The 21,793-nt window shown below is 37.3% G+C and overlaps 1 protein-coding gene across 47 annotated transcripts in view; it reads right to left on the bottom strand.

Moving 5' to 3' along the window:
- LOC139747642 (uncharacterized) overlaps positions 1-21,793 on the bottom strand; it is a 121,813-nt gene that overhangs the window by 12,906 nt on the left and 87,114 nt on the right. For 14 of the 47 annotated variants that reach the window (XM_071660167.1, XM_071660182.1, XM_071660169.1 and 11 more), the window contains 5 exons: positions 21,227-21,322; positions 20,802-20,924; positions 19,335-19,508; positions 12,583-12,699; positions 8,796-8,942 (listed from right to left, as the gene is read on the bottom strand). In XM_071660167.1, coding sequence (XP_071516268.1) covers positions 8,796-8,942; positions 12,583-12,699; positions 19,335-19,508; positions 20,802-20,924; positions 21,227-21,322 — 657 coding nt within the window. Of the gene's footprint in view, positions 1-7,075; positions 7,184-8,795; positions 8,943-12,582; positions 12,700-16,645; positions 16,721-19,334; positions 19,509-20,801; positions 20,925-21,226; positions 21,323-21,793 lie in introns of all 47 variants that reach the window. The other 33 variants (XM_071660151.1, XM_071660154.1, XM_071660162.1 and 30 more) reach the window with 5 other exon arrangements.

The following is a 21,793-nucleotide window of genomic DNA, read 5'->3' as shown; positions in this document are numbered from 1 at the left end:
AAATACATACCAGAGAGGTCCATCTCTTGTCATACATGACTCATCTCAATCTTCATGTTTACCCAGTAAACTTCTAAAGCACATTCATTCATCAAACTGCATGAATTATAAGTTCCCAGCAACATTTTTTTTCTATAATGAAAGCCTATCACAGAATTATGATACTTCTGATGTGGTCGTTCCAGTGTGTAAAGGTTGCATGGTGTCTGAGAACTGAATTCTTTAAAGAAAAAAGTGATACGATTCAAAATAATTAGCAAAAATAATCATTATTACAACCAAGATCTGAATTAAAAGAATCCTCACTTTTGGTACACATGTTAAAATTGAAATAAAAATGGTATGAAAACAGACAGTTTTCTAGATTTGTATACATATTTTGTGTGTACTGCTAGAAAAACATAAAACCAAACATGATCCATGCATAAATGAGATAGTGTGTGGAGGTCAAATAAAGGGCACATGGGTACAACGTTTTACAGGCCTTGGGCATACAAAAGCCACAGTGCAACAGAAGAAAAATGACAGAAGCAGTGAATTCATGATATCAAAAATTAATAAGAGGAAGATACCCATTAGTGTCAAACAACATTGAAGTATAACAGGATAACATGAAAACATACACTATATATAAAGTTATCTGAATTCAACGGAAAGTGGATAAGGACTGGTAAAGACAGTAGTCAGCAATTCAATCTATCTATCTGTCTATATCTCTAACACCTATTCCATGTGGAATTCCCTCAAAAGGGTGGCCACAGCAAGAAACTCACCATAACAAGTGAGCTTCAGTGCTGCTTCTTAGCCTTTAGTGCCTCACCCTTAAAAGGCCATTGGCAGAGGGCAACTTTAGTGCAGTGTTTGCAAAGGCTCCTATCTATTGTTCCTATTGACTATTACTATCTAATGCTCCTACCATTTTGCCAAAACGCAGCATTGGTGCACAATGCACACCACAGGAAAAACTAGTTATGAAGCATGAGATGTGTAAGTTAAGTGTTGTCAAGTGTTACGTATGACAAGGAGAGAATGCACATTTCACATAAAAACTTACAAGATACTAACAAGATACTAACAAGAGCATCAAAATTATGGATATGGACAGATGATGTACACTGGGGCAGAATATTATGAAAGGTGCTTAATTTCTGCTTACAACTAGCAACTAAAGGATGTGTAAAGATGCACAGGTTATTTTCAAAAGTGAATGAATATTACAGTGCAAGGAAAATTATGACGCCCCCACTATGTGCGAAGTTGATCAAAGTACAAGTTTCTGAATGACTGAATAAGAATATACAGTATAGCAATAAAATAGCAGTAGTGCTGTAAATCTGCAGAGTCACAGGTGGAAGCCTAAACAGTACACGGCTACTTCCATGCATAATGATACCCTGGAATATAGACAGTGTGCCAATGGATAACAAAGGATTAGACTGCTGAAAGCAGGAAGCAGATATATGGTAGACTTGAAATGGATTATTCAAAAATATGTCATAGAGCATAGAGAGACATGTGGAAGGAAGTGGTAATGCATATTAGGTACCTCTCATGAAACTAACGGGTGATTATGCTTGAAATGTATGAACACATATTTTATGGAGCTGTAAAAACATGTGCATGTTTAAGATGAAATTAAGGAATGTGTAGAGAGTATACAGGGAAGGGATAAAGCAGTTGGATGCAGTGTTTAAACATACAATTCCTAAATCATAATATCATTGCAAATAATTTATCAAACAAATTTTGAGTATAGTTTTTGTAAAACCTCTTCATTAAGTTTTTTATGAATATTACAAAAAGGCATTCTTTAGTCAGCAAAACATTAAAATGAAATGAAAACATGAAAGTCTCTTAACTCTATAGAGTGAAGTACACTATATAATGTGGTATGCAGTTACCAAACCAACAAAACGTCAACAAATTTCAGATGATAGACACTTATTCTAGAGACAAATATGGAGATATTATCAATTTTAGAGGTACGGTTAAGGAAATGCAATGGCTTCACGTGCACTCATTCAATCTCTACATAACATGTTTAAGGTACGAGTGTTCACCTTCCTTCCATTAAAAATAAGTGAACTTTACTGCAATATTATGTTCCTCAATATTCAAGTACATTAAAAGAAAGTTATGGTTTATAGCTGCGGCAAAAAAACACAAAACAGAACCTGTAAAAATAGGTTAAGAAATGGGGAGGCAGTATAAGGTTGCTTATCATTTATACAACAGATGTGAACCATATACCAACAAATGTTTAATAAGAATAAGGGTATCTTAAAATCATCAGATAGATTTGAAAACTAAAGGTAACAGGCTACGTACTGTAGGTCGCTCTTCTCTTTAGAATTATACACAACATATCACAAGACCCTTCAAGCCCTGACATGACATGGAAAAAAAAAGCTCTATTCAGATGCTATCTTAATGGGAAAAAAAAAGATACGGTAGAAATTAATCAGGGCTCTAAAGGTGTTTCTAAAATCAACTTTTAAAAGCAGAAATGTCATAGGAAGAGAAAAAGATGAGAGGAAAAGCACTCCACAATGCAACTGTCAGAGGGTAGGAAGAGGTATCAAGATGGTAGTAAATCCTCAACAAAGACATCAACTCATTTCTCAATCTGAGAACCCAGCATGTCCGGTGAACCCACAAAGCGGACATGCTTGGTTCACTGAGGTCTGTAGGAGCCCCATAGAAAAGGTTCCATGGGCAGGAAGGCAAGGCTGAGTTGCGAGATGAAAAAGGAAAGTGACTGGGAATACTTCATTTGATCAAAGGTGCATACTGTACATAAGTATACATGGGTGAGTGAGGTTGGAGGGTCAAAGGGTATTACTGGACAATTTGCAATATGAAAGGTATGCAAAGGAGAAGTTATTGATGTGAATGAGCTGAAAGGGGAAGCAGGTGGGAAGTAAGATCATTTCTTGGTGGATGTTGTGGTTTTAAGAAGAAATGATGTGTGAAAGAAGTCCATGGGAGTGATTTGGGAAAAGAAGCCTATGTACAGAGATAACAAGGAAGTTGGAGTGAAGAGTGGCACTGGGTGAAACCAAAAGAAAAAAGTGTAGTGGGAATAGAGTGGACAATGTTTAGGAAAGTGGCATCTATGTATAGACAAGAGCAGGATGCAGAAGGTGGGAATATGAGAAAGGGAAGTGAATGGCAGGATGAGGAAGTTAAATTGCAAGTAAAAGAAAAAACTGAGGTGAATGGACAGTACCAGCAAGAAAGGAGAGCAAATAACTGGGGGGTGTACAAGCAGATGGAGTTCAAGATACATTATGCAAGCTATATATATATATATATATATATATATATATATATATATATATATATATAGAGAGAGAGAGAGAGAGAGAGAGAGAGAGAGAGAGAGAGAGAGAGAGAGAGAGAGAGAGAGAGAATCAATGAATTTCAAAACATTCATGAACAAGTTTTCAACCCAGGTGAATAGTGAGAGGCAAATAAATGGGTGTGACACTGAATGGACAGAAGGAGAAATTAAGAACAGTCTAGAAGTGAAAAGAGGTAAAGTGAGCATCTTGAAAGACTACAGAATATGTCAGATAACAGGGTAGTGGATGAGGTGAGTTTACGAACAAATAACGTGTGGGTTGAAAGAATCCTGCTAAAGTCTGGTCCACACACACACTTTTCATTCTGAATCTATCATGTCTTCTGAATAAACAGAGTTCAGTAATGCTATTAACAGAGTTTAGTAATTAAAAAACTATGTTTTTCATTTCAGCAATCCAGATACACTGTACTGTGGAACATGCTTTGCTTCTTATTTCACAACACACTGAATGCTATTAGTACTATAATGTAAAACATTCTGAAATCTGTTCTAGGTGTAAGTCTGCTAGACAGAGATAGCCTTGTTTACATGACTGAATATCAATCAACAATAAGCCAAAAAAAGAACTTTAAGGTTATGTTACAACTGTTATATGAGAACCAACCTGTGTATGATAAAGGATCACGAAGTACTAAAGCAAGATATTAATGTTTAGGAGAGAATGCTGGTTCAAGCTATTAAAATTCTTTAACATACAAACTCTGGAAGGATGGAGTGAACAAGAGTTGGAGTGATCAGGGCCTGAACATACAAGAGAACGATGTGGTATACCGGAGTTGACATACCATCAAAGGACTGAACCAGGGCATGTGAAATGTCTGGGGGTAAACCATGGAAAGTCTGTGGGGCCTGGAAGTGGATAGGGAGCTGTGATTTTGGTGCATTACACATGACAGCTAGAGACTGAGTGTGAACAAATGTGGCCATTTTTGTCTGTTTTACTAGCACTGCCTCGCTGACAAAGGGGGTGGCGATACTGTCTCCTGTGGGGCGAGGTGGCACAAAGAACGGATGAAGACAAACAAGTATGAATATATACATGTGTGTATATATATATATATGTCTGTGTATGTATAAGTGTATATAACATGTATGTGTGTATGTATATATATGTATATGTATGTGTATGGGCTAGAGGGAGCGGAAGGCTGGAAATCCTCCCCTCCAGTTTTTACTTTACCAAAAGCAGGAACAGAGAAGGGGGCCAAGTGAGGATTTTCCCTCTTAGGCTCAGTTCTTTGTTCTTAATGCTACTTTGCTGATGTGGGAAATGGTGAATATGTATTCAAATAAAATACACATTGCTTTTTTGCTTTGTCGCTGTCTCCCGCATTAGCGAGGTAGCGCAAGGAAACAGACGAAAGAATGGCCCAACCCACCAACATACACATGTATATACATACACGTCTACACACACAAATATACATACCTACACACCTAAATGTATACATATATATACACACACAGACATATACATATATACACATGTACATAATTCATACTGTCTGCCTTTATTCATTCCCATCGCTACCCCGCCACACATGGTATAACAACACCCTCCCCCCTCATGTGTGCGAGGCAGTGCTAGGAAAAGACAACAAAGGCCCCATTCGTTCACACTCAGTCTCTAACTGTCATGTAATAATGCACCGAAACCACAGCTCCCTTTCCACATCCAGGCCCCACACAACTTTCCATGGTTTACCCTAGACGCTTCACATGCCCTGGCTCAATCCATTGACAGCACGTCGACCCCGGTATACCACATCATTCCAATTCACTCAATTCCTTGCACACCTTTCAGGCCCTGATCACTCAAAATCTTTTTCACTCCATCTTTCCACCTCCAATTTGGTCTCCCACTTTTCCTCATTCCCTCCACCTCCAACACATATATCCTCTTGGTCAATCTTTCCTCACTCATTCTCTCCATGTGACCAAACCATTTCAAAACACCCTCTTCTGCTCTCTCAACCACACTCTTTTATTTACCACACATCTCTCTTACCCTTACATTACTTAATCAAACCACCTCACCACATATTGTCCTCAAGCATCTCATTTCCAGCACATACACCCTCCTCCGTACAACTCTATCTATAGCCCACACCTCGCAACCACATAACATTGTTGGAACCACTATTCCTTCAAACATACCCATTTTTGCTTTCCGAGATAATGTTCCCAACTTCCACACATTCTTCAATGCTCCCAGAACTTTCGCCCACTCCTCCACCCATAATTCACTTCCGCTTCCATGGTTCCATCCACTGCCAGATCAACTCCCAGATATCTAAAACACTTCACTTCCTCCAGTTTTTCTCCATTCAAACTTACCTCACAATTGACTTGTCCCTCAAACCTACTGTACCTAATAACCTTGCTCTTATTCACATTTACTCTCAGTTTTCTTCTTTCACACACTTTACCAAACTCAGTCACCAGCTTCTGCAGTTTCTCACCCGAATGAGCCACCAGCACTGTATTATCAGCGAACAACAACTGACTATATGTATATACCAATGAGTCCACGGGGAAAATGAAACATGATAAGACATGAGGATATTCTTTTCCCTAAACATTTAAACTTACCAAATGAAGTACACACTGTCCTTTCAATGCATGATGAACAAAGTGAGGAAATAACTTTTGGAAGTGGAATTCCCAGTTTCACAGATTTCAAATTCATTACTAGCTCTTGATTGCTATGGCCTTTATATGTGACATTCTATCACAAATAAGTTCATTTGTACCAAGGCATGATTATGTATCCACAAGTACAAAAATATTTCTATATAAAATATTGACTAAATATTTCATCAGAATGTTTTCTTAGTCATACATGAATACTGTACTTGAAGACAAGCATTTGCATATGTTTTGTGTATTAAGGCATGCTAACTAACTACCCATTCACATGGATTTATAATAACAAGTATTCCTGTAAATGCACATATTCAATTAAATACATGATTAGGTGACACCAGATTTCTACCTGCAAGGGGTTACATTGCAATAGAGAAGTCACCTTCAGTGAGCTTTTATCATCATTAATCGATAGAAAGATGTCCAGACTTCTCAAGGACGTTCTTGGTTTAGAGTCTAACATTTCTCTGCTCCTGCATAAAATATAGCCTTGAAGCTGCACAAGTCCCAATAGAGGGGTCCTGGGGTTATATGATAATAATAATGCAAATAAACAAGAGTCTGTATGCTTGGGTGTACCTGTCCTATCATACATTAACATTACCTTATCAGTTTAGACATGCTTACAAGTCATTTTAACTTTCCAGTCATCAAATCATACCAGTAAACCAGTAACAAAAACATATAAGCCAAGCCATCACCACATACTACAAAAAAGCTAAAAAGCTGCCCTTTTACTCCAATGTCAAGAAAATAAAAAGCAGGTAATTCAGCATATGGAGGTTTCCTTAGAGAAAGACAAATGAAAGAATAACTTTACATGCTGTACAGCATGAATGCTAAAATTCCTTACTGCAATGCACTACCAAACATGTCAAACAATCATATGCCCTGACACCATAAACTTTAGATTAAAACATGATAACCAGCTTTGCATCTATGAATGTCATAGCAATATCACACCACAACAGCAGACAGGTAAGTCAAGACAATCAAACTGGCAGATGACCCAAGGAGAGTTCAAGGGCAACATGAGAATTGAAACAGCAGTTGAATGGTCACCTGCTGTTCCATTGGGTTGATGTTGTTGATGGTGGTGTTGTTGCTGTTGCGTCCCACCCAACCAACCATGTAGCCCATTTTACTCACACGGCTAGCGGCCAGGGCTGCCTGCAACACCACACACCCACTAGTGTTAGTGCACCAACCCCCACTCCACCTCCCTACAGCAAACACTACCAAGCACCCTCACACCACTACAAAGCTAGTAAGTTTAAAAATCTACAACTTAAAAACAAAGGATGTCAGTATATTATTACTTCTTTCTACCCTATATCCGATACGCCTTCTCCCATTATAAAGAGTGGCGGTAGAATACTGATATTAATATTTATGTAAATATTAATATTCAATTAAAATTAATATTAAACTCCATTACTAGCAAATATAACTAAAAAATGAAATACCCAATACATACTTTATGAAGAAACCTACCCCTTATGGAGAGTTTAGTAAATGGATGCAGGGAGAGGGACATTAGTGTTTAACTGGATGAGCTAGTATTTAAGTGGTCGAGTCATAGAATCATAAGGTACTACACATAACTATGCTGACTTCAGATATCATTTTTGCATATTTATTAATTGCACAGGTTGTAAGGATAATTTTACTGCAAGCACTAGGAAGACAAATCTACCCTAATATCTTAACAATGACGATCCAATGAGTAAAGTTCGCAGGTGAGTAGGGGAAGCTACGTGCTAGTATCTAACATGCAACAGGGTTCCTACTTTCACTGGAAGTAAAAGCAAGACTTTTTCATAATTTTTCGGGAAAAACAAAGCTATCTTTAAAACCCACTTTTTCAGAATTAAATCTCAAACAGAATCTTAGGATCATTATAGATGTGTGTGTCTGTAATGTAAAGATTTCTAAAGCTTGATGACAGTTTCACTTGCATACAAGATAAACTTGCATACAAGATAAAAAAAATGAAAAAAAATATGTCAATAATGAACTGTCAATCATATATATAAATGCTCTATTTAAACTACAAGAATAATATAACTTTTCGACCATATTATCCAAGTACATGACACCAAATAGCAATTTTACAGCAATCTCTTTGGCTTTTCAGGCTTAACCTTTAATTATGCAAAAATCACTTATTTAGACCTGTATGAACCCTGATTATATGCAGAACTACTACCTATGTGCTAATGTAAAAACAGCTTTACAAAAAGCAAAAAAAAATTTCAGCAAGTTTTTGCATGCATTCTCAAAGCCCAGATTTTTTGCAAGACTAACATGCAAGAAGAGAGCAGACGAGCAGGATAATGACATATGGTGTCGTTAGTAGGCAAACAATTCCCTAAAAAGCCAGCAAAAACAAATGTACAGAATATCACAGCAAAATGCTCAGTGTGTGTTACTGCATAAACATTCCACATCTTTCACTGATGTTCTCCTCACATCCATCTTACCTTCTTTAACTGATGTTCTTGCTCTTGAACTTGGTGAGAGTCTGATCTCAACTAACTAATCATATTATATCTGTAATCACTAGCCAGCAAATGTTTTACAAAATGGTACTTCAATCATTTGCAACAAGTGTATAAATATATAGTTAAATGGTATTTACAACTGGAAGAAACAATGCACAATTCTTTTACTTAGACCTACATCTTCATCCAGCTAGTGACTGCAGCTTACTGTCCTCCCCCCTTTCAACCTCCAATGAGGTAAGGAGCTACAAGGGTGCTATTTCCTGTCCATCACCTACCTTAACAGCAGCTAGCTCCTCCTGTAACTGTTCGATGAGCTGCTCTTGCTGACGGCTGGCATCCTGCCCAACACTGACTAGCGTTCGCAGCTTGTCGTTGTCTGCTTTCAGCTCCAGCAAACTCGCCTCATCACTAGCACTGCCACCCTGCATGTAATACCGAGGGTTGGTCTTGGAACATGTCAACTCACCCGCTTAGGAACTCAGGCATTGCTATATCTCCTTCCTACTCATATCAGCTAGTGGAACATTCCAATTATTGTTCACCATACAAATTATGGTACACAATTTTTTCAGCATCAGCATACAATATCAACCTTACCACAGGTAGGGTATATCTAGTGAATCTTGTAAGTGTCATGGTAACTTAACACCTTTCAAACATGGTGAGCTGACACCTTCCAACAACCCACAGGATGTGCATGCTGGCCAAATTAAGTCGAAGCTAAAACACTAAATAATGATTTAACATAACCAATAATGCCTAATAAAACTCATCACTAAAATTAGCTTCTGGTAAGCCTTCAGGGATACCAACGATTCTTAACATCCCCCATCTTCAAGACAATTGCATGTGCTGATAAAACAAGGCTAATGTGGTTAAAGATACTGCTAAATGGTCAAAGCAACACTGGCATCAATCTATGATGAATATCTATCACCTATTCTAATACCAATTTAAACCCTTTCACCACAGCAGTTCTAATAACCACTAAGAACTCTGTGTGTAGGAATTCTCAAACTTTCTAAAAAAATATCAATTTTATAAAGATTAACTAGGACATAATTTTCTTTATAAAATACTATAAACTCAAGCTAAAGAGAAAGTTGCTTAAGTCTGCTATGCATCCTTTTGATTTTAATGCTCCACTACTAGCAGTATCAAGTATGCCAGGATTACACACACACACACACGATGGGAATGAATAAAGGCAGACAGTATGAATTATGTACATGTGTATATATGTATATGTCTGTGTGTGTATAAATATGTATACATTGAGATGTATAGGTATGTATATTTGCGTGTGTGGATGTGTATGTATATACATGTGTATGTGGGTGGGTTGGGCCATTCTTTCGCCTGTTTCCTTGCGCTAACGCGGGAGACAGCAACAAAGCAAAATATATAAATATATATATATGTGGTTTCAGAAGTGGTGGAGGATGCGTGGATCAGGTGTTCACTTTAAAGAATATATGAGAGAAAAACTTGGAAAAACAAATGGATTTGTAGCATTTATGGATCTGGAGAAGGCACATGATAAGAGTTGATAGAGATGCTCTGTTGAAGGCATTAAGAGTATATATATAGTGTGGGAGGCAAGTTGCTAGATGCAGTGAAAAGTTTTTATCGAGGATGTAAAGACATGTGTACGAGTAGGAAGAGAGGAAAGTGACTGGTTCCCAGTGAATGCTGGTTTGCAACTGGGGTTCGTGATGTCTCCATGGTTGTTTAATATGTTTATGGATGGGGTTGTTAGGAAGGAGAATGCAAGAGTTTTGGAGAGAGGAGCAAGTATGCAGTCTGTTGTGAATGCAAGAGTTTTGGAGAGACGAGCAAATATGCAGTCTGTTGTGGATGAGAGGGCTTGGGAAGAGAGTCAATTTTTGTTCGCTGATGAAACAGCGCTGGGGCTGATTTGGGCGAGAAATTGCAGAAGCTGGTGACTGAGTTTGGTAAAGTGTGTGAAAGAAGAAGGCTGCCAGTAAATGTGAATAAGACCAAGGTTATTAGGTACAGTAGGGTTGAGAGACAAGTCAAATGGGAGGTAAGTTTGATGGGAGAAAAACTGGAGGAAATGAAGTGTTTTAGATACCTGGGAGTGGATTTGGCAGCAGATGGAACCATGGAAGAGGAAGCGAGTCACAGGGTGGGGGTGGGGGTGAAGGTTCTGGGAGCATTGAAGAATGTGTGGAAGGCAAGAACATTATCTCGGAAAGCAAAAATGGGTATGTTTGAAGGAATAGTGGTTCCAACAATGTTATATGGTTGTGAGGCGTGGGCTATAGATAGGGTTGTGTGGAGGAGGGTGGATGTGTTGGAAATGAGATGTTTGAGGACAATATGTGGTATAAGGTGATTTGATCGTGTAAGTAATGAAAAGGTAAGAGAGATGTGTGGTAATAAAAAGAGTGTGGTTGAGATAGCAGAAGAGGGTGTATTGATATGGTTTGGTCACATGGAGAGAATGAGAGAGGAAAGATTGACAAAGAGGATATATGTGTCGGAGGTGGAAGGAACGAGAAGTGGGAGACCAAATTGGAGGTGGAAGGATGGAGTGAAAAAGATTTTGAGCAATCATTGCCTGAACATACAGGAGGGCGAAAGGCGTGCAAGGAATAGAGTGAATTGGAACAATTATACCTGGGTCAACATGCTGTCAATGGATTGAACCAGGGCATGTGAAGCATCTGGGATACACCATGGATAGTTTTATGGGGACTGGATGTGAAAAGGGAGCTGTGATTTTGATGCATTACATATGACAGCTAGAGACTGAGTGTGAATGAATGTGGCCTTTGTAGTCTTTTCCTAGCACTAACTCCCGAATGTGTGGGGGGGAGGGGGGTGTCATTTCATGTGTGGCGGGATGGCAACGGGAATTAATAAAGGCAGCAAGTATGAATTATGCACATGTGTATATATGTACATGTCTGTTTATGTATATATATGTTTACACTGAAATGTATAGGTATGTATATGTGCGTGTGTGGGTAGGTTGGGCCATTCTTCCATGTTTCCTTGCGCTACCTCACTACTGCAGGAGACAGTGACAAAGTATAATAATACAAATAAATATTCTAAGAAGCATGTTTTTCACAAATGGAAATTATTACCAAGTTTTTTTATCACTAGCACTTGCTATTTCACAGCTTTACAAATTACTACATAACAAAAGGAAACACGTCTCATACGAGCCTAATTAACATTTTTGCACAGACTGACCAGTATAAGAAAAAAGTGAAAGCTGTATCATCTGGTAACAATAAGTAGAATGCTGCCACAAGCATTAATGGCTGTATTAACTGCCTTGAGGCATACGCAAACTAGTCACAAATTATGATCTATTAACCCTAACCATATATCAGTAAAATATAACAATATGGTAAATCAGTAGATTATAAAGTACTAATGATGTACATGCCCCAGCCACAATAACCTATCACATAGGGGGAGGGTGAAATTTTTTTTACAACCTAATCTAGTTAACCAATAAAGATTTCCCATTTCTTCTGGTATATCAGTATATCAGTAACCAACTTTGACCATCCATTCAGAAGTTATACAATAAGTTTTCATGCACTGTCAAAAGAAGGCACATTTAGGTTTAAGCAGTTCAAAAGACATGCATTATTGCCAAACAAAAGCAAATTGTTATACTCTATATCAAAAATTAAGGATAATATACCTCCAAAGTAATTAGAAATCATTAACCATACAACACACCTGTCCTGATCTGGGCAACACATTCATCAAGATACACCCTTGCACCAAGCATTTAAGATTCTAACAATCACACTACTTTTCACATCCACTATACAGGGTGCATTTTAAACAATTCTTCATACTTCCACACAAATAAGTGAACAATGGGCATGAAATGAAATGGCCATCTCTTTTGAACCCTACAATAATGTAAACCAAATAACCACTTATCCTATTACTTCCCTTAACATAAGCAAACATATTACACAAATTCTGTCACTTCCACATCAATTTCATTCCAAATCATCATCGGTAAGTCCCCTGACCAGTCTAAGCCCTCAAGTAATCAAAATCTACCTGAGTTGCCGTCTGTGTAAGCTGTTCCTGTGCCTGTTGCAACTGTTCAAGCACAGAGGCCTTCTCTTTTTCCTCTTTCTGCAGCTGCTCCTGCAAGACCTTAAGTTGAGCCTGCATCTGCAAGAGATAAACAAGAAATATTGCAAAAGCTCAAAATGGATCTTACAAAATAACAACCAACAACATCTAAAAAGAGCTTATCAAAAGACTGCCAATTATCTATACCACAACATTAGAGGATTATGCACTATATCAACCCTTAAGTAGCTTTGGACCTCACATGAATATATGAAGGCTGCTCAGGACCTCAGATGAGAATAAGCCTGTTCTGTCCTCATTTGCATTCCCAGCTAATGTTCAATTCCATCATTTTTTTCAGTAATATTACTGGCAACCTACCACCACAGATGGAAAAAATATCTCAGTCACCCACAGATCATTAGAAAGTATCTTATTTCTAATCCTAACTTACTGTCTAAGATGCATACTTTGAAAGCACACTTTTGTGGTATTAAGTAGCAAATTCCATTCTACCATATGGTTAAAGGGGATAATGGAGTAATTATGTTCCAGGGGTAGGTATCTCAAACTTATTTTCACAATAATCAAAATAAAACTCCAAGTAAATAGAACAGTAAAGGTAAATGATAATCGTAAGTACTGTACTTAAATAATACTGAAAGTACTATTGTTTCTTCATAAAAAATACATTACATACAGGTATATTATGCTGATTCTGGTCTTTAATCTAGACACTCAACAATCACCTTATGTTCTCCATACCTTCACCTTTGCTATGAGTGGTCTTTGTCACACCTAAATATGTCACACTTCCCCTACATGCTCAGAAATTTTTCACACTGATATAGCAGGCAAGCCAAGAGTTCCATCAATATCAACACCACACTGACAAGAATTAAAATGTCTAACTTTACCTCCAAATTGATGCTATTTCTCTTCTTCTTCTAAAAAATACAAACTTACTTGGTCACTTTCCACTCACAGTTGTACAGACTATGATGAGGGTGTATTGAAACTGTCATCAGTGCTTAGTAATTCAGTTCGAAGATTCAAAATATGTACTGTCTAAGATCAAGTCTTGCTGAATGAGCTACATTACATGTCAAAAATGTGAACAACCATCATGATCCCAACGTTATCACTATTTCCTTCAAGCGTTTATCTAAACATAACCCATAAAGTACACATGGTCTAAGCATACATTGCCAGGCACATGTGGTTTATGTACCAGTGATAACACACAATACTTTGGAAAAATTTGGGCACATGAATATAAGAATGTAATGGTATTACTGCACTATGTGCATGAGATTGCAAGGCAAGAAAAATTTCACCTTTGGCAAGGCTGTATTGCTGTCTCATTGTGAGTACAGTCTCATCAGAGAACTTTTCACTCTAAGAGAGTCCACATTTTCCTGCTACTGGAAGTAGTGCAGCCTTGGGCTGCAGAAGTCTCTGGAAAAACACCAGTAACACCTGGACTTTTTCTTTCAAAGAGGTCCTTTGATAATTATAACTACATAAATAAATAAATAAATACATAACTCTGTGAGTGGTGTAAGGAATTTTGGGTGAAGTATATACAATATCGAAAGGGATAAACAGAACATGGGCTTTATCTCTTATAAGTGAAATAAGGTTAGAAATCCCTACATGTATTGAGGGGGTGGGGTGTATTACTCTTTAAAATCTGATAGAAAAAAAATATACTCTTTTGTTGGCCACATGGAGTGCTAAGCAGGCTCAGGGGAGGTGGCTAACACCTCTAACAACTTGAGATAAGTGGGGAGGATAAAGTGGTCTTGCTTCTTACTTTCTATTCTCAATCACAGGCACAGAGGAGTTGGTGAATAAGATAAATCTTTTTAGAAATATTACAATGCACACTAAAAATGTTTAGGAAACTGGGTGTGGGTGTAATGAATGGAACAATCCCTCCTTGTCTTGAGATAAAAGGCAAGGACACACAGGTCCAGTTTGTTTATATCTCATATTCTTATATTTCTTACACAGGCACAGCAGTAGTGGTGAAAAACAGTGACATATGAGAATATACACTCCTCTATAAATGATACTTTATGTTCAAAAGATGCTTGAAAATACTCTAGCTTTCTGACTTCTGTCAACAAGGTCCTCTATGCCAAGATTGCACAGAGAAAATCATGATTAGATAAAAACTAAACATGAGGCTGATGGGGTCAAAGGTGGAGGGGTACTGTGGTGGCCTCCCTCCTCATTTCCACTAAAATCAGTTAGATATTTCTTCAAGTTTCACTTGTTATTCTTCTTTGCTTCCCTCACCAACTGTTCTTCCACATCATTTTTGTCATGCAATATATTTCTCAAATGCAGAAAATGGTGAAAAAAGTATGAAAAAAAATTCCACTGGGTCACTATGTACTACCTCAGAGGTCAACAAAAGTGCACCTACAACAGCGACTGTACTAATATTAAGAGTAAATTTTTTCCAAGCCTGCTTGGCAATGAAAGAGACCTTCATATATTACTAAAGGTACAAGAAGTCAGTAGATTATTCAAAGATGGGAAAAGTAAAATATAACAGGAAAGAGACTTCCATCATGTAAGTTAACAACAAACAATCTTTGAAACAATTTAACCCTTTCACTGCTACATGCAAAATATGATTATTCTCCACATATGATTTTTTTCCCTCTCTAGTCATAACATTGTACATACTGCCCAAAGTGCATGTGAATTGACTGGATAAAAGGCTACAATCCTGTGGCTGTGCATGGAATAAGGGGTAGGGGAGGAGTGTGTCTTGTAAGCATGAGTCATTAAAAAGGTTGGGAGTACGAAGAGGGGGTTCAAGTCATATCAAGTGTAGTGTTGTGGAAAGGGGTCTGTGTGTGGGGATGGTGTGTTAGGGGTGAGATTTGCATGAGGCCTATGTTGTAATGTAATGCATAATAGGATGACAAGGTGAAGCACATGTTTTTGGAGAAAGCACAATATCATGAAGAATATAAAACCATCTTAGGACAAAGCTGAGAAGACAGCATGATAAGTGCGCCACATAAGTTTCAAGGAACATCAAAGGATGATTCTGTTATTGGATGGAAAGCAGCATGGGTAATTAACTGTGCAGGAGAATGGAGTAATTCATTTAGTAATGTTTTTGATGTGCAGTTTATTGATACAACCTACAGTAGTGCAAGATGCTTTGAACTTGTTACATTTCTAAGAAACTACTAAATTTCAGATGTAGCATTCAAGGCATTCCTCACTACACAGTTCAACAAAAGTGACTGAAAAAACTGGTGCAGCACAAGGAAGAAGAATCAATAACTAGAATAATCAGTCAGATACTGATAATGAGTGAAAACTACAGGAGTTTTTTTAAACAAATTTCCTGAAAAACATTTTCTTCACTATCATCATTACTCTGAATTTATCTACTATGCCAAATTAAAAGCAAGTCTTAAAACTACCATAATATGTTCTGCAAACTGCTGTGGTTAAATTTGAAAATATCCTTGACAGGATTGGTACAAGATTCTAATGATTAGGCAATGAAGTACATTGCAGGAGTGCACAGAAAGCTTTCAAAAATGCAAGCAGCCATGTATTGGAAACCTCAGTGATGAATAAAATTTAAAACCAAATCATATTCATCAATGTATATAGATATATCATAAAAAAGAATACACAGTCAACAATGTTGTAAAATCACATTTGGCTATTTACCACTAAACATGACATCCATCAACATCCGTATTACATGGCCACCATTAAGAAGAAATATAATAGGTTATATAGGTCTGAAGTACTAGAGGTACAGCTGAGCCCATGAGTTTTGCAGTAGAAGTTTATTCTTTTCTTAAAATGAAGGCAAATATTTGAATAATCTAACCACCAACATTCCCATAGTGGTCGTAAGCATATATTTTCAACTAATATGAAAATTTTTTTTTAAGAAATGCAAACTTCTCAAAAGAACCCCCACACTGATCATCTCATGGGCCCTATGACAACAAAAGCCATTCTAGCAGTCACTTTGCAACCTCTCTCCCAAATATACCTGAGTAACTATGAAGGGTAGAGACTTCTCTATGCAAGTTAATGCAAACTCCATCCCACAAATCTCTGCTGCAGCCTAGAAAAAGAGTGGAGAATAGTCTCTCACAACCCCTGAACTAGAAATACTTGTGGCTATTAATTACAATTCTCCCAATGTAGATGTATCTTACTTAACTTCACAAATAAGTGATTAATCTAACAGCATCTGTTTTCTTTTACAGTACAATTAAAATATTTCTATTCAGACCATCATAACTGTAAATAACTATATACAATCCTCGAGACATGAAAGTATGCTAGATTTATGGAGGAGTTCAGGTGGCAATTGGAGTGCAACAAACCTGTTCATAAACATAATTAATTACTTAATATACTGCATAACTTAAGGCCATCTTAAATACAACTACAATTACATCTTAAAGCAACAAATTATCAGTTATATTTTATTACTTGTATCATTCAATGTGTGCTTCATGCGAGATTAAACTTTTCCTGTTAGTGTATTAAGAAGATTGAGCAATTCAATTTTACACAAATTGCCATGTCTCAACCTAATACACACATGTATGATGTATGAATATTATCATTACTGTGCAACCCCAAGACCCATTTCATGGGGCAACTGCAGATTCAAGGTTGTGCTACATTTCAGAAGCAAGGAAATTATGAACTCTGGATGGAAAGAGAAGTTCCTCAACTAGAATGTACTCCCTTTCATCAACTGACAATGATACAACTCCACCAAAGGCTGACTTTTCACTCATAATGTAAACATGAGCAGGCAGACTGTAGTAACACAGACACACGCACAAAGAACACCCTCAAAAGTGTAGTCTGTAAAGTACTGGAAAAGATAATCAGAAAGCCAATGGATGACTTCCTACAGGCGAAATTACCTTAGACATGGACAACATAGTTTCCGAGAAATACCACGGGTGCACTGTTTTTATTCAGAATGCTATAAAGCATATGACACTGTAATACATATGAGGCCACTTAAAAAGCTGGGTATATTATCTTAGTGGAAAGGATCAAAGGAAGCATGCCAGGAAGCCTTCTCAAAATTGGTTTAAGTCACCAGGAACACTACTCTACTCATGTGAATGATTGGTTCAGCCCACTGAAAGCCAGCTGTCCCCCTATATTACATCAGTCTGCTGCCTTCTATCCCATGCATACACCTCATCCTTCTGAATGTTTAAGCCCTAATACCCTAAGGCCTCTTATACTTCATACTTCTGTCTTCTAAGTTCTAGCACTGCCTATTGGCAAAATGTAGCCACAGATAAGTAGGTATTCCATAAGTAGTATTCCAATTTATTTCTTCCACATCTGACATACAGATCCTATTAATCAGTCTTGTTTTTGCTCATTCTCTCCATATGTTCAAATCATTTAAGTGCATCCTGGTCTGCTCTCTCAATCAGAATGTGCAAGCTAACACAACTCTCAAGCACCATCATTCCTGATAGGATCAACATGCCTCACACCAAATATCATCCTTAGACATTCAATTTTCCAGCATATTCACCCTCATCCTTTCTTTTCCATTTAAGGCCCATGACTGTAAACAACACTACTGGAACTATAATACCAAATACATATCCATGTCTGTCATTACCAACACTGACCTCTCGTTCTACATGCACCTTGACACACCCAGAACCTCTGCCCCCTCCTCCAACCATATAATTCACGTTAACTCACATGGTTCCATTTGCTGCCATGACAACTCCCAAGAACCTAAAGCTCTCCACTTAATCTTCCTCATCCCCAGTTAAACTTACACTCAAAACTAATCATCCTGTCTCAAACCCATGACAAATATTTTTATCTTCATTTGCATTCACTCTCATCTTTCTCCTTTCACACAATTTACATTTCATTTACTAAATTAGCAAGCATCTGATTCAGTATTGAATTAAGCAAGAAAAAATTATCCATCAAATCATTCTAAAGTCACTGTTTTGTCGCTAACATTAGAGGGTAAGTCACAGTGTTAGTAATCAGATTGTCTGGTGTTATAACAGTACATGTAAAACAATAGACTCAGTACAGAAAGTTATTACATGGATTATAGATAAAAACCATATCTAAAGAATACCTTGTGGTCATTTCTCTATATAAATTAAGTGTTCACTAATATGTATCATCATTTAGGCAGAGAGTATATAATTTGCCTGTAATAATACCCTTCTATTGTCTTTCAGCAATCTTTGTCCCATTTGCATTGGAGAAATGAATCATATACAATCTCTCTGTTAACTGATGTTATGTCATGTGTTCTGGAAAGACCATGAACTTATACACTTCCACTTTTACACACTAAATCACCTAAGATTCCCTTGTATATATCTATCTATCTATCCATACAGCTGTAGAGTGGATGCAGGTGTACAAGGCCACTCCCTTGAGGGAGTCCTGGAGGGGAATGGGCATCAGAGATGAGTCCATTCTTCACCTGTTTCTGCCACTACCTTGCTAGTGTGGGATATAGCAAACATGTGGGAAAAGATGAAGACTTAAAATACTGTAATGCAAACTAATGAACATCTAATAGAGAAAGCCAGTCTGATCTAACCTTCATAAAAACCCAGAAAATATTACATCAATGAGAAAGTCTTCAACTAATCATGCCTGGCCACCTGAATCACCTACAAACAAAAAACAAAAATGATTCGGGTACTCACATCTTCTGCCTCTTTGACCTTTTCCAGGGTATCTTCTAGCTGCTTCACTTGGAGTTGGAGATTGGCTTTGTCTGCTGTCAACTGGCGGACATCCTTTTCCTTCTCAGACAAACGCACATTCCATGCCACTTCCTCCGACTCCACTGACGCTTGTAATGACTTCAGAAGATTTTCCTAAGGAAAGAAAAATTGACTAACTTCTATCAAATTTATTAATAAAGCATACAAGAGTCTGATAAACAAAATGATCAGAATAACCAATTTTACATAAGTGGATCATTTCTTTTCATGATGCTTCTGCCAGTTTTGTCTGAACTGGTTACTGCAAACCGATTTTGTAACAAAGATTAAGAGTAAAATGGCTGGTACTGCATCTGACCTCCTTTAATTCTCTAATCACTTGGACCAGGTACATCTCATAATTCTCCAAACACATGGGCCAGGTACCATATTCAATTCCCTAGTAACAAGAGGAGTAACCTGCTCATAACTACAATATGGAAATTGTGGATGTACCTTTTCCTGCAGTTACGAATCCTCAGACCTAAGACCATAAGCATAGTAGTCTAGTATTCTTAAACATTTAGATATCAGCCCAACAACATAAGAGCTTCCAAGCAAAACGTGTATAATCACGAATGTTTAAGAGGATGTGGAGATTAGTGCAGATTCATGCACTGGTCAACTTTACTCAAGATCAACTCTTACATGGATATGTAAGGCATACATTTGGATACTTGAAAACTAGATAACCATGACAGCAATAACTTCATTTACAACATCGCTTCAGTATAAATGTGCGACACTCATAACTGATATTACAAGTCACTTCATAACAAATCGTTACTAATTAAGAAGAGCAAAAACTGGGGTGGATTGTATGAATGACAAATGAAGTGATGGATGTAAAAACAACTGTATATAAGGAGCAAACTGTCAAAAATACTATCTTAGAAAGTATTCTGTACTGACACAGGAGGGTTAAAGTGGCGAATGAAACCAGAACACACTCTCTAATTCAAGACATCCAATCTTACTTTGGGTCTCATTAAAATGAGGCTAACAGACTAATCTCAAAAAGTCTTAACTGCACCATACACTTTTCCTTCTCCTGTCATCATGTTTTCTCTTACACTCCCCTTTCTTGCTGTAAAGCACTAAACATTTCAAGTGGTTTGGCATTTGAGGAGAATGTGTTTGGTGCGAAGACTGAAGAAGGAATTGACTTTTTTACAATCTATCACCTGTTCTTTTTCTAAACATTTTAATTTCATCCAATAAAAAAGGGTAATACATCTCTTATCTTTCTAACCCTTCTTGACATTTGATACCTAGCTTTGTTTAGGGCTTTGTCCATGACTGGAGACTAACATAAATAAAAATAAACTAAGATGCTCATGTAATCTTCCTTCTTTACTGAATTGTCCTCAGAAATACAACAGGTAGACATTCGAGTCTACCACTTACCGTATCAGCCAAGACTTTTTGGTAGTGGGTGACCTTTTCAGTAACAACACGAACTTCTTCTTCTAGTTCACTAACTCTTTGAGTGCCATCTGTTGAAACAGATACTCTCTGGAGATCTGCAACCTGCAGGAATTAATAACTTAGCTTAAAAAGTGCAAGAAATGAGGGGCAGGTTATCAATATGATGGTCTATTGACTATTCCTACAAATATATTACAAATACAAATGGAGATTTAAAGAAAAAAATATTGGGCATTAAATCTAATCATCTGTTTTCAGTATGAGGTAACTGTTAATCCTACTGTCTGACAGGATCTGGGAAAGCAATTCCTGTGGATGAACTCCTTAAGAAATTACTGTATTGTAACTTCTGCACAAATAAACCAACTTCTTACAAAAGGGACTTGTATTCTGAAATACTTTACCTGATTTCTGAGTTCAGCATTCTCCTCAATAAGTTCTTCAACTTGAGACTTTAGGGCCGGATCCTCCACCATCACCTCTACTGCCTTTTCCACAACCTGCACAAGTTATTAAAGACATAAGTCAACGCTAAATTATATATATTTCATCTTGCTGGAGATATATAACAAGTACATCTTGCATCTGTAGAAGGTATGTGCATATATGGATATGTCTGTGTGTATATATATATATATATATATATATATATATATTTTTTTTTTTTTCATACTATTCGCTATTTCCCGCGATAGCGAGGTAGCGTTAAGAACAGAGGACTGGGCCTTTGAGGGAATATCCTCACCTGGACCTCTTCTCTGTTCCTTCTTTTGGAAGAAAAAAAAAAAAAAAAAAAAAAAAAAAAAAAAAAAAAACGAGAGGGGAGGATTTCCAGCCCCCCGCTCCCTTCCCTTTTAGTCGCCTTCTACGACACGCAGGGAATACGTGGGAAGTATTCTTTCTCCCCTATCCCCAGGGAAGTATATATATATATATATATATATATATATATATGTCTTTCTTTTCTTTCA

The sequence above is a fragment of the Panulirus ornatus genome, chromosome 69 (assembly GCF_036320965.1).
Source record: "Panulirus ornatus isolate Po-2019 chromosome 69, ASM3632096v1, whole genome shotgun sequence".
Taxonomy (NCBI): Eukaryota; Metazoa; Arthropoda; class Malacostraca; order Decapoda; family Palinuridae; genus Panulirus; species Panulirus ornatus.
The sequence above is the reverse complement of the archived record's forward strand: the minus strand, read 5'-3'. Positions and strand labels throughout refer to the sequence as shown.